Here is an 11,581-nt window from a genome sequence, read left to right as displayed (position 1 = left end):
AAAGGGGGAACAAAGTTCCTTTTGAGAGCCACTACTTTTTTATCGGCTAGCTAACATTTACAATTACACTTCATTGTTTCAGATCACCAAACAAATGTAAATATTAGTCAATGATAACACAACTTAACACAAAAATCTTTTTTTAATGAAACTTTTTATTATTAAAGGAGAAAAAAATCCAAAGAAGTCATTAAAGGGGGAACAATATTCCTTTTGAGAGCCACTACTTTTTTATCAGCTAGCTAACATTTACGATGACACTTCATTGTTTCAGATCACCAAACAAATGTAAATATTAGTCAATGATAACACAACTTATTATACCAAATAAGTCATTAATGGAGGCACAAAGTTCCTTTTGAGAGATCAATTGAACTTGGCTAGACCTTTGTTGGCGGCTAATCACTCACTCCGGCGCTGGCATTACAATAGCTTGTACTCACTTCTGTTAAAATAAATCGCATAACTATAACACGGGGTGCATAGGCTTATTTCATAGCTGATAGAATTAAAGACCCTGAGTGGTTTCCACCCTGCTAAAAGAGCAGGAAGGAATAGTACACTGCGCCATTTTCATTTCCCTCTAGCCTGACTAGTCCCTGAGTTCCTGCTACAGAAACACATCCTCATAGCATGATGCTGCCACTACTTCACCGTAGGAATCGTCTTGGCCAGGTGATGAACAATGCATGGATACTCGGCAATCATACCGAAGAGTTCAATCTTTGTCTCATCTGACCATCGAATTTTATTTCTTGTGTCCTTCAGTGCTTCCATCAGTCCACTTGACTATACAGACCTGATTGGTGGATTGCTGCAGAATGATTGTCCTTCTGAAAGGTTCTCTTCTTTCCACAAAGGAACACCGGAGCGCTATCAAAATGACCACTGGGTCCTTGGTCACTTCCCTGATGAAGGCGCTTCTTCCCTGAGTGCTCACTTTAGATGGTGGACCGGCTCTAGGAAGAGTCCTGGTGGTTCGGTACTTCTTTCGTTCAGAATTTGACATCAATATCATGGTTTTATTTAGTCGTTCAGAAGTGGGGACGAGACCTGGAGCAATAATAAATGAATTAATTAATCAAACAAATGAAAATTAACTTGATATTTTGCGGATTGCTGCACGGCGGATGAGTGGTTAGCGCGCAGGCCTCACAGCTGGGAGACCCGAGTTAAATTCCACCCTCGGCCATCTCTGTGTGGAGTTTGCATGTTCTCCCCGTGCATGTGTGGGTTTTCTCCGGGTACTCCGGTTTCCTCCCACATTCCAAAAACATGCTAGGTTAATTTAGCGACTCCAAATTGTCCATAGGTATGAATGTGAGTGTGAATGGTTGTTTGTCTATATGTGCCCTGTGATTGGCTGGCCACCAGTCCAGGGTGTACCCTGGCTCTCGCACGAAGACAGCTGGGATAGGCTCCAGCACCCCTGCGACCCTCGTGAGGAAAAGCGGTAGAAAATCAATGAATGAATGATCATGTTCATGTTAAAGGTTAAATAACTGTTAATAGTTATCCTCCCTATCCGTGTGGAAGTGGTAAGTTTTTGGCTGTTTTAAGTTTAAAGGAAATAACTTGAAGGCTGCCGTTTAGTTCGCTAGCTCTCTAGTTTGTGAGGTAGCATGTGTCTCAAGACCCTGCAGTTGCGCAATATGTTGTAAATAAAAAGAGTATAAATGTGACTATAGTCGTGTTTTGTCATGTCTACAGGGCTCTAATAATGCTTTGTTCATTTTAATCTGAAAAAAATAATTTGTCTACCCACCAACTATATGTGGTTTCTTAAGTTTTTATTATTTGCTGTTTTATTATTATTATTATATTTATTTATTACTGATTGATTGATTTTCTTTATTCTTGATTTGTTTATTTTTCATCTTATTTTGTGCAGAAAAACACAAATTAAGATATTTGAGAACAGTGGAATGTTTTATCAGCGCTTTGATTGTAGAAAATCGGAACCAAAGCACTGAAAAAGTTTGTATATTTTCCTGTTTTTAATAAATGCGTTTTTTTGTTTTTTTTTTAAAACCTGATGTGGCCCAATCTCACCCAGACCCTAGCTCCAGTGGCCCCCAAGTAAATTGAGTTTGAGACCCCTGATATAGATGGATAAGTTAATGTGGTTAATGTGGTTGTGAAAATAAAATATCTCATGTAGTACTGACTCCCTCCGCGTGGGGGCAGTAAGAACAACAGTGTCTCACATAAACACGGAAGTCATTTTGTTTGTCTTAGTCCAGTTCCTGTTGGCCACAGTTTTTTCCCAAACAGGCCTGAAGTCATCAATACTTTTTGTGATTATTCGTTTCCTTAACACATCCTGCATGCCGTGTATTACAATTGGCTGCTAGGCTTCGGTGCGTGACGTTAATGGGACTCATTTGTGGCAGGCGTCACAAAGTTAGCTTGTACCGGTAGCTCGCTTGCTGCTATGTGTGCAGAAATGGCACCCAGCGTAGATTTTATTCTCTGACGAGTCCTGAGCTTCTGTTTACAATGTCGAACGAGGAAGCCAAATGCACCGCGGTGAACGACGAGGAAGCCTGTGCTCCGTCCGAGTCTAACGAGCACGATTATGCCGATACCGCAGCCGACCTCCAAGGAGATGCAGAGGCGACGCTGCCCAAAGTGTCCGGTCAGCGTGGCCGTCGGCGGGCGAGGGTCCAGGAGGACAAGACGTGCTGTTGCTGCTGCAGTGAACACTTCGAGCGACAAGGCCGTGGCTTTAATAGGAGGGCCGTGTTTACGTTCACCACCCCGGAGGCCGCCCAATGGGTCTTCCCGGACGCGGCGGCCGTCAGTAAGAAGTCGTTTGTGTGCGAAACTTGCGCTCAGGTCATCAGGACGAAGTGTTGGCGCAAAAACAACGGCAAGCGGGTTGTTTGGCTGAAACCGCCTTCCGCCAAACAGGTGCGTACACTACCATTGTATTGCTATATTGTTGTTGAACTTGCATCATGATTCTTATGGTATATAGTGTTCCTGTAAGCACCCCCCCCCCCCCCCCCCCCGGAACGGAAGGTGACGTCAGGCAAAGTTTGCCATTTAAAAAGCCTCATGGGGTCCAATGAACTCTGCCTAGCATCAAACATTCATTCATTCATTTTCTACCGCTTATCCTCACTGGAGCCTATCCCAGCTGTCTTCGGGCAAGAGGCAGGGTGCACCCTGGTGACCAGCCAATCACAGGGCACATATAGACAAACAACCATTCACACTCACATTCATACCTATGGACAATTTGGAGTCGCTAATTAACCTAGCATGTTTTTGGAATGCGGGAGGAAGCCGAGAAAATACAGAGATACCTGAGCAGGGAATCGAACTTGTGTTTCTTAGCTGTGTAGCCTGCGTTCTAACCACGCATCAACCATGCAGTTATGATAATTGATTAATTACAGGAAATATTCATTCATTCATTCATTCATTTTGTACCGCTTTTCCTCATGAGGGTCGCGGACGTGCTGGAGCCTATCCCAGCTGTCTTCGGGCGAGAGGCAGGGTACACTGGACTGGTGGCCAGCCAATCACAGGGCACATATAGACAAACAACCATTCACACTCACATTCATACCTATGGACAATTTGGAGTCGGCAATTAACCTAGCATGTTTTCGGAATGTGGGAGAAAACCCACGCATGCACGGGGAGAACATGCAAACTCCACACAGAGATGGCCGCGGGTGGAATTGAACCCGGGTCTCCTAGCTGTGAGGTCTGCGCGCTAACCACACGACCGCTGTGCAACCTAGCATCAAACATAGCCAGGAAAACCAGTCAAATCAATTTCTATTAGTAGTGCAAGAGTGCTGACTGTGTTGTTTGTGCGTGCAGGCGAATGTTCAACATAAGAAACGAAGCTTCAGGATGGGCAAGAAGAGCAAAGCAGCGCTGCTGGTGAGCAAGTCCTGCTACAAGTCTGCCTTCAGGACTCTTTGGTCTGCCAAAGGCGCCAGGAAGCCCATGATGGACTTCTTGAGTAGAGAGCTGAGAGAAGAGGTGAGTTTGAACATTTGTACTCACCTTTTGTGGAGATCTTTACATAAACTGTCTTCTGTGTCCTTTCTCACGTTGCGTGTGTGGCGATGATGAAGATGAAGGTGTTATCACGGCACGCAGACAGTCCTTTCCACCAGAAGGTGTCGAGCAAAAGGTTGCTGTCCTTCTTCCCGTGGGCGCACTGCCTGAGCTGGGCCCAGGAACACGCTCCGCTCATCACCACCTGCCTGCGCTCCATGTTCCCCACCGTTAACGCCCTCGTCAAGAGCAGCCAGTAAGTTCTTCAGTCAGGAAATGTAAGAACACCGCCATGTGTCGCTGTAGACGTCATAACGGATGCCAGCTGGTGGAGCTGTGGAAAATTCAGTTGATAAAATAAATTTAGAACCACTGATGTATGGCGGGCTGCACGGCGGTCGAGTGGTTAGCGCGCAGACCTCAGTTAGGAGACCCAAGTTCAATCCCAACCTCGGCCATCTCTGTGTGGAGTTTGCATGTGCATGTTTTCCCGGTGCATGCATGGGTTTCCTCCCACATTCCAAAAACATGCTAGGTTAATTAGCGACTCCAAATTGTCCATAGGTATGAATGTGAGTGTGAATGGTTGTTTGTCTATATGTGCCCTGTGATTGGCTGGCCACCAGTCCAGGGTGTACCCCGCCTCTCGCCCCAAGACAACTGGGATAGGCTCCAGCAACCCCTGCATCCCTCGTGAGGAAAAGCAGTAGAAAATGAATGAATTAATATTTACTGTAATTAATCATAACTGCATGGTTGATGAGTGGTTAGAACGCAGGCTACACAGCTAAGAAACACAAGTTCGATTCCCTGCTCAGGTATCTCTGTGTGTATTTTCTCGGCTTCCTCCCACATTCCAAAAACATGCTAGGTTAATTGGCGACTCCAAATTGTCCATAGGTATGAATGTGAGTGTGAATGGTTGTTTGTCTATATGTGCCTTGTGATTGGCTGGCCACCAGTCCAGGGTGTACCCCGCCTCTCGCCCGAAGACAGCTGGGATAGGCTCCAGCACCCCCGTGACCCTCGTGAGGATAAGCGGTTGAAAATGAATGAATGATGTATGGTGGGCTGCACGGCGATCGAGTGGTTAGCGTGCAGACCTCACAGTTAGGAGACCCGAGTTCAATCCCACCCTCGGCCATCTCTGTGTGGAGTTTGCATGTTCTCCCCGTGCATGCGTGGGTTTTCTCTGGGTACTCCGGTTTCCTCCCACATCCAAATCATCTGTAGGCACCCCATGACATAAAAAACAAACAAACCTTAAACTGATGAACATCCCAAATGAAAAACCTTATTTCTGTGTGTGCGTTAGCCAGCTGTCGCAGGAGGAGGCGCAGATGCAGGTGGTGCGACGCAGTGTGCTGACACTGGCGGTCCCGCTCTTCACCAGGAACATCTGGAAGAATAACTTCCTGCAGGCAGCCTTGGGGGCTAAGCTCCGCCTTCAGGGCTGCTCCGGCGCCGCCCTTGACACCCTGAACAGCCTGGGACTTTGCCAGAACAAGGACACCGTCAGGCTACGGCTTCACCAGCTGCGCAGTGGCAGCACGTCTGTGAGTGGATGTCAAACTGGCAAAAAAACAGTAGAAGCTCCTCAGCTTTAACTGGAGAGTAACGCTTTCTTTCCTAGCAGAACGGAGGACAGAGACTCGGTGAAGATCAGGTAGCCGACATCAAGGAAGAAGATGCTGAGGATGAGGAGGAAGATGATGAGGAAGAAGAAGAAGAGGAGGAGGATGACGATGAAGAAGATCAGGTTGCAGTGCAAGAGGTAGAAGAAGAGATGGAAAAGAGGAGGAGGAAGAAGCAGAGTAAGCGAGACAGAGAGAAGAATGACGAAGAGGAGGAGCTGGAGGACAATGACGGCTCGGAGCAGAGGAAGAGGAGGGTGGTGGTGGTGCGACTCGGCCTGCTGAAGGGACACTCAGAGGTCGGGCGATCTGACCTATCAGCTCCCTGATGTGGCAGAAGACCCCAATGATGGAGCAGGACAGCAGCCCCCATCTTCATTTGTCAAATCATCACAAGTCTGTTTTGAAGATGATGATGAAATTAGCTCATCTAATCTGAGGAAACAAAAAAAAAACAGTGGTCACATGTTTTATTTGTATTATTTTAATTTTAAGTTCCGCAAAGACTTCCAAGTACAGTACTGTAGTTTTAGTTTCTCAAAGGGTTGGAACATTTTGAAATGTACTATTTTATATATTTAATTATTAAGGACAGATCTTTTTTTTTTTGCCTTTTAAGTTCAAATTGAAGCCAACCTTGTAAATATCATCAGTAAAATATTTCAAGCCTAAGAGCTGCTCCGGTGCATCATAGATGCTGTGTTCTACTTCATCCAATGGCAATTAAAACAGCGAGGATGACTAAGTGTTTTATTTGCGTAACAGTCATTTACAACAACAAAAAACATCTAAAAAAGGAACTGTGGCTACAATAAATACTGCTGCTGACCTTTCACCTCCATCCAACAGTTTATAATTTAGTGAGTAGGATGGGTATCAAGTTAACGTTTAAGGAAGGTCGTTTAAAAAAAAGGCTAAAATGGTGGCTTGACTGTCACAATGATTTTAAAGACAAGGAAGTTTACTTGGTTTGTTGCAGAGGTGACGACTCAAGCCGAGAATCTCCGTGAAGATGGTGTTCCGTCAAGTGTCCGGGCGCATTTGTAAGGAAAGCTTAAACTTTATTTACAAAGTTTTAATATTTTATCACTTTTCAACACCTGTGTGACGACCACATACTGTGAAGAGGATTCAGCGTTTTTTTTTTTTTTTTTCCTGAGCAGCTCTTCAGTGCGGTCAAGCGATATTCAAAGTCTTTTTGACTGAGAAGATGATGTCTTTGATCTGTGGAATGCTGTTGTCCTCCAGGATCTTAGCGTACGGCATGGGAATGTCAACGCCCGTCACCCTGGTGGCTGGAGCGTCCAGGTAATTAAAGGCTGGACCTTGGGAAGGGGAAAAAAATGATAAAATTCCAGCTGCCAATCCTGTTCCAGTTCTGTGTGTGGTTTACCTTCCATGATCCTGGCACAGATCTCTGCTCCAACACCAAATTGTGGCCATCCACCTTCAACGGTCACCAGATGGTTGGTCTTCATCACGCTGGCCTCAATGCTCTCCACATCCATAGGACGGATAGTACGCAGGTTGATCACCTTACACACGCACCAACACAGGATGTGTGTTATTTCACAAAATGTAAAAAAAAATGTGGAGCGGTATCTAAATGTGTCTTGTACCTCACACTCAATTCCTTCCTTTGCGAGAACAGCGGCGGCATCCAGACAATGCCCGACGAAGCGGGAGTGAGAGACCAATGTGACATGAGTCCCTGAACCACACAAGAAGACATTATTAAGTCCGCAAATCCTTAAAAGGGATAGTTTTTTTCTTTTGACATGAAGTACGACATCCCCATCGGCAGTGTACTATATCAACAATGACTTACCCCCCTCCCAATTGGTCCTGTTAGACCAGTTCTGGTTGGACATCCATGACTAGGAACAAAGTTCCGCTTAGTTTCTGGGGCCATTTCAGTAGTTTGTGAAGGAAGCCAAACTCTACTTCATGTCAAAAGATCCAAACCATCCCTTTAACGGCCTGAAATTCTCTTTCCTAAGCTTTGGACGACGTCGCTCACCTTGTCTCTCAATCTTGGCCTTGCCGATGGGAATGACAAAGTCTTTCGACTGAGACTCGTCAGACATCTCGAAGGGAACGCCGTACAGGAGCTCATTCTCCAGAAAGACCACTGCAACAAGCCAACATGTGCACAGATCACCACTAGGGAATTTGAACGTTTCCGGGTTTCCTGATTCAGATTGCTTGTTTAGATTCTGGTTCCGAACGATTCTCAGCTCCGATGCTTTTAAACAAGCAGGGTCATACAATTACGCCGTTAACCCAACATTCATTCATTCATTGTCTACCGCTTTTTCCTCACAAGCCTATTGCTGGAGCCTATCCCAGCTGTCTTCGGGCGGGAGGCGGGGTACACCCTGGACTGGTGGCCAGCCAATCACAGGGCACACATAGACAAACAACCATTCACACTCACATTCATACCTATAGACAATTTGGAGTCGCTAATTAACCTAGCATGTTTTTGGAATGTGGGAGGAAACCGGAGTACCCGGAGAAAACCCACGCATGCACGGGGAGAACATGCAAACTCCACACAGAGATGGCCGAGGGTGGAATTGAACCCTGGTCTCTTAGCTGTGAAGTCTGCGCGCTAACCACTAGACCACCGTGCCGCCCATGCCGTTAACCATTGAAATGAAATGTCTGAACTCCATTTATTTTACTATGAATTTCTCACAGTGCTGTTTACAACCATTATGTAAATATCAAACCATTCAACAGTAGTCCCGGTTCCCATTAATGCTAGCGACTCCATGCCCCAACCCGAGTCACTACAGTGTAGTCCTTTACGACTGCTTGTGCTCCGGTCTCACCTGGGTTGTCGTCTCTGATCGCAGCCTTAAGGAGACCTTTGGCGTCTTCTGAGCTCCAGGGACTAACAACTTTCAGACCTGGACAGTGAGCATACCTGTGGGAAGACAATCGCTATAGTGATGCTGTAACGTAACACATTGATATTAGTCCAGGTTCAGAGGTAGTGTCAGAGACAGGACAGTACCTGTGTGAAAGCATATCTCCTGTATTATATACTTCTATATACTTATATACAACAGCGTCCATGTAAACAAACAGACTGTGACTGCGTTATGCACCCGAGTTGGACGACAACCCCAGGAAGTGTACGCACCAGGCGGCGAAGCACTGAGAGTGCTGAGCAGCCACGCCGGCTGACGCCCCGTTGGGGCCCCTGAAGACGATGGGCACCGCCTGCAGGCCAGCCGACATGTAGTACGTCTTGGCTGCAGAGTTGATGACCTGATCGATGGCTTGCATGGAGAAGTTGAAGGTCATGAACTCACAGATGGGCCTCAGGCCGGCCTAAGTGGGTAGATGACGTCATCATGGGGCCGTTTACAGGAACAAACACAGTAGCCACGTTTACATGAGGAGTTTTTCTCTTTCCAAAAGCAATGGTATACATGGAAAGGAATAATTCCAATCTCGTGTCTACATGCGCTACTATAATCAACCAGAATAGTCAATGTGGAATGCGCAGTAAAGCGTAAACATCAACATCACGTGATACCGACTTCCTCGACTTTTTCTTTCACTTGTTGGAATAACTCCGTATTGCCAGTTTTTCATTCCTCCAGTCTTGAAATTTAGTTTGAATCAAAAACAAACTTTCCGCAGCAGTCCAGTGCCGATTGCTCGCCTCCATTTTTTTATTTATTTATTTTTAAATTGAAGAACGTCTCGAGCTGCGTTACCACGTCATATCTCAGCATTCGCTGAAAGAACGCACCCGGGAACAGGAAAAGATAGTGTTCAATTTTGCTAATATTTTACAATTATGCTCGGCACATGTTTTATATAGATATGTATTTTCTTTTTTAATAAAACTGGACTTGTGAATGGTGTATAGAAAAGTTTAGATTCTGTTCCACAGATGGCGGTAATGCACACAAAAGCTGCTTGCCAATCGCCAATAAACAACAGAAGAAGAAAAACACCATGAAGAACTTTCCACAAAGACAACTTTCCGTTTGCACGGGTTTAAGATACCTCAATGGAATTGGGGAAAGGAATATTCCACCCCTGTGAATACGATTATATATTCATTGGGATTGGCACTTTTCTTTCGGAACGAGTTACATTCTTTCCGTTTGAGCAAATAACCCGAATGGAATTGGAATATTTGGGTCCATGTATACGTGGCTATTTTCCGTGTACACATTCAGTGGAGACACTCACCATGGCTGCTCCCACAGCGATACCAGTAAAGCCCATCTGTAACAAGAAACCACCAAGTTAGCAACACTAAGATATGACAGTAACTTCTCAAAAGGGCGAAATAGGATATTCAGAAAGGAAGGAAAGTCTCACCTCGGAAATTGGAGTGTCAATGATGCGCTTGTCTCCGTACTTCTTCCACAGACCTCTGCTCACCTGCAACCCAACACACACAGAACATCAGTTGCTGTCGGAAACTTCAAGTCATCAGAAATGTCCTTTGAAGGTAGCATGGAAAAATATAACATTGACAACATCCTTGTCAACAGGCTCAACACAATTGGGAAACAAAACTTAACTTAAAACACTGCCTGGGCACTTTAAAGGTTTTTAAATGGCCAAGGTTCAATGTCCATTTTGTTGTTTAACTGTTATTTACAGAGACTGCTTCTCACACAATTACATTAGCACGACAACAAACAGAACCCACAAGACAACACTAGATTTTGTGGGGCCTGACTACCACTATTTCTATTAAATTGCAAATTATAGCATCATCAAAACTGACACTATTGATGATTTTTGTCACCTTCTGTCGGTGCACCTAACAGTGTTTCCATTGTGTTCAAATAGCATCAAAAGATCTGGATTGGATTGGAAAAATAGCTGGATAAATAACCTTGTAGGCGCCGTCGTACTGAGCCACCTCCTCTCCCAACAGGAAAACCCGGTCATCCCTCTCTAGTTCCTCGTCCATGGCCTGGTTCAACGCATCACGGACAGTCACCTGACAAAAAGAACAATAATGTCAGCATTTGGAATTTTAACAATGACAACTTCTAAGCAGATTAATATTACACAGTACGTTAAATTGAATTGCTGGTGTTTGCTATCTCAACAGTGTAATAATAATTCTCTGTCTTGTATAGGAGAATTTAACTGAACTATATGTCACAACATATCAGGTAAATAAAATGGTTTGATAGTACTACTGAAATGACAATGTACTTCACTACTTGTGGAACAGTTAGCTAGCTTGAATTTTGTTGTCAACATAATTAAATCTATCGTAGCTTTGAAACAATGTGACCAGCAGCAACACACCCACAAATGTATTTAGAATGTATTAAGAGTCAAGAAGAGAGTCAAGAATACTCCAAGGTCAGAAGACAAGACTGTTTAAGAGATAATGACGGAAATATAACCAAGTTTGATATACACTCAGCAAGCCACAGCTGTTAGCCTTTGGTGATGCTAGCATGCTAGCTGCTGACACTGACCTGTACCGCGGCCGGGAGACTCCTATGAAAGGACTGTCGCTGCAGAACCGACACGGCATTCTGTGGGAAGTTAAAGAGATCACAATAACCAATTTATCGAGAAATGTTCTCAAAACTACACACTTGACATCTTTTATGAGGATTTCGTACCCTTCCTGAGCGGAGAACGGACTTCAGGGACAGCGCCATCTTCAACCTGTCCTCCTTTTCCGGGGAGGGCGTGGTCGACACACTTGACAACGATATTTCAACCAATTAACGTTGCGATTTAAAACATTGACGGAAATGGTCATGACAGCTATCCAATCACAGCAGCGTAAAGTTGGGCGTGGGCGGGACGTTATGCGGAGGATCCAAGGACACTTCTCATGTCCGTGACATTTGTGCGCATGCGGGTTGCATTTGTAAAGGCAGGGGTAGCCAAGGTATTCTCCACTGTATCGAAATATT

General features: G+C 45.0%; 2 protein-coding genes across 4 annotated transcripts; one reads left to right on the top strand and one right to left on the bottom strand.

The window, feature by feature from the left end:
• Positions 1-2,206: 2,206 nt before the first annotated feature.
• On the top strand, positions 2,207-6,399 carry LOC131106118 (uncharacterized). 3 transcript variants are annotated; one of them, XM_058054898.1, is made up of 5 exons: positions 2,207-2,913; positions 3,838-4,002; positions 4,104-4,276; positions 5,336-5,576; positions 5,654-6,399. In XM_058054898.1, exons 1-5 carry the CDS (start codon positions 2,500-2,502, stop codon positions 5,981-5,983), a joined length of 1,323 nt encoding a protein of 440 aa, XP_057910881.1. In that variant the 5' UTR covers positions 2,207-2,499; the 3' UTR covers positions 5,984-6,399. The 3 variants fall into 3 exon arrangements, with proteins under 3 accessions (XP_057910881.1, XP_057910879.1, XP_057910880.1); XM_058054896.1 differs by having other exon boundaries at positions 2,209-2,913; positions 4,098-4,276; XM_058054897.1 differs by having other exon boundaries at positions 2,210-2,913; positions 4,098-4,276; positions 5,657-6,399.
• On the bottom strand, positions 6,138-11,383 carry pdhb (pyruvate dehydrogenase E1 subunit beta). The gene is made up of 11 exons (XM_058054899.1): positions 11,282-11,383; positions 11,132-11,191; positions 10,531-10,638; positions 10,005-10,067; positions 9,873-9,908; positions 8,806-8,996; positions 8,492-8,586; positions 7,675-7,785; positions 7,274-7,365; positions 7,048-7,189; positions 6,138-6,979 (listed from the first exon to the last, which is right to left on the bottom strand). Exons 1-11 carry the CDS (start codon positions 11,318-11,320, stop codon positions 6,831-6,833), a joined length of 1,086 nt encoding a protein of 361 aa, XP_057910882.1. The 5' UTR covers positions 11,321-11,383; the 3' UTR covers positions 6,138-6,830.
• Positions 11,384-11,581: the final 198 nt, after the last annotated feature.

Source organism: Doryrhamphus excisus, chromosome 18 (assembly GCF_030265055.1).
Source record: "Doryrhamphus excisus isolate RoL2022-K1 chromosome 18, RoL_Dexc_1.0, whole genome shotgun sequence".
Lineage (NCBI taxonomy): Eukaryota > Metazoa > Chordata > Actinopteri > Syngnathiformes > Syngnathidae > Doryrhamphus > Doryrhamphus excisus.
Note: the sequence above shows the minus strand (reverse complement) of the source record. Positions and strands in the feature narration are given on the sequence as shown.

Coding starts and splice junctions, on each gene's coding strand:
- LOC131106118 (XM_058054896.1), top strand. CDS start 2,500: ATGTCGAACGAGGAAGCCAAATGCACCGCGGTGAACGACGAGGAAGCC. Junction 4,003..4,097: donor GTAGAGAGCTGAGAGAAGAG/GTGAGTTTGAAC, acceptor GCGATGATGAAG/ATGAAGGTGTTATCACGGCA. Junction 5,577..5,653: donor TGCGCAGTGGCAGCACGTCT/GTGAGTGGATGT, acceptor TTTCTTTCCTAG/CAGAACGGAGGACAGAGACT.
- pdhb (XM_058054899.1), bottom strand. CDS start 11,320: ATGGCGCTGTCCCTGAAGTCCGTTCTCCGCTCAGGAAGG. Junction 8,997..9,872: donor TCGCTGTGGGAGCAGCCATG/GTGAGTGTCTCC, acceptor CTACCCACTTAG/GCCGGCCTGAGGCCCATCTG. Junction 7,190..7,273: donor AGGAAGGAATTGAGTGTGAG/GTACAAGACACA, acceptor TGCGTGTGTAAG/GTGATCAACCTGCGTACTAT.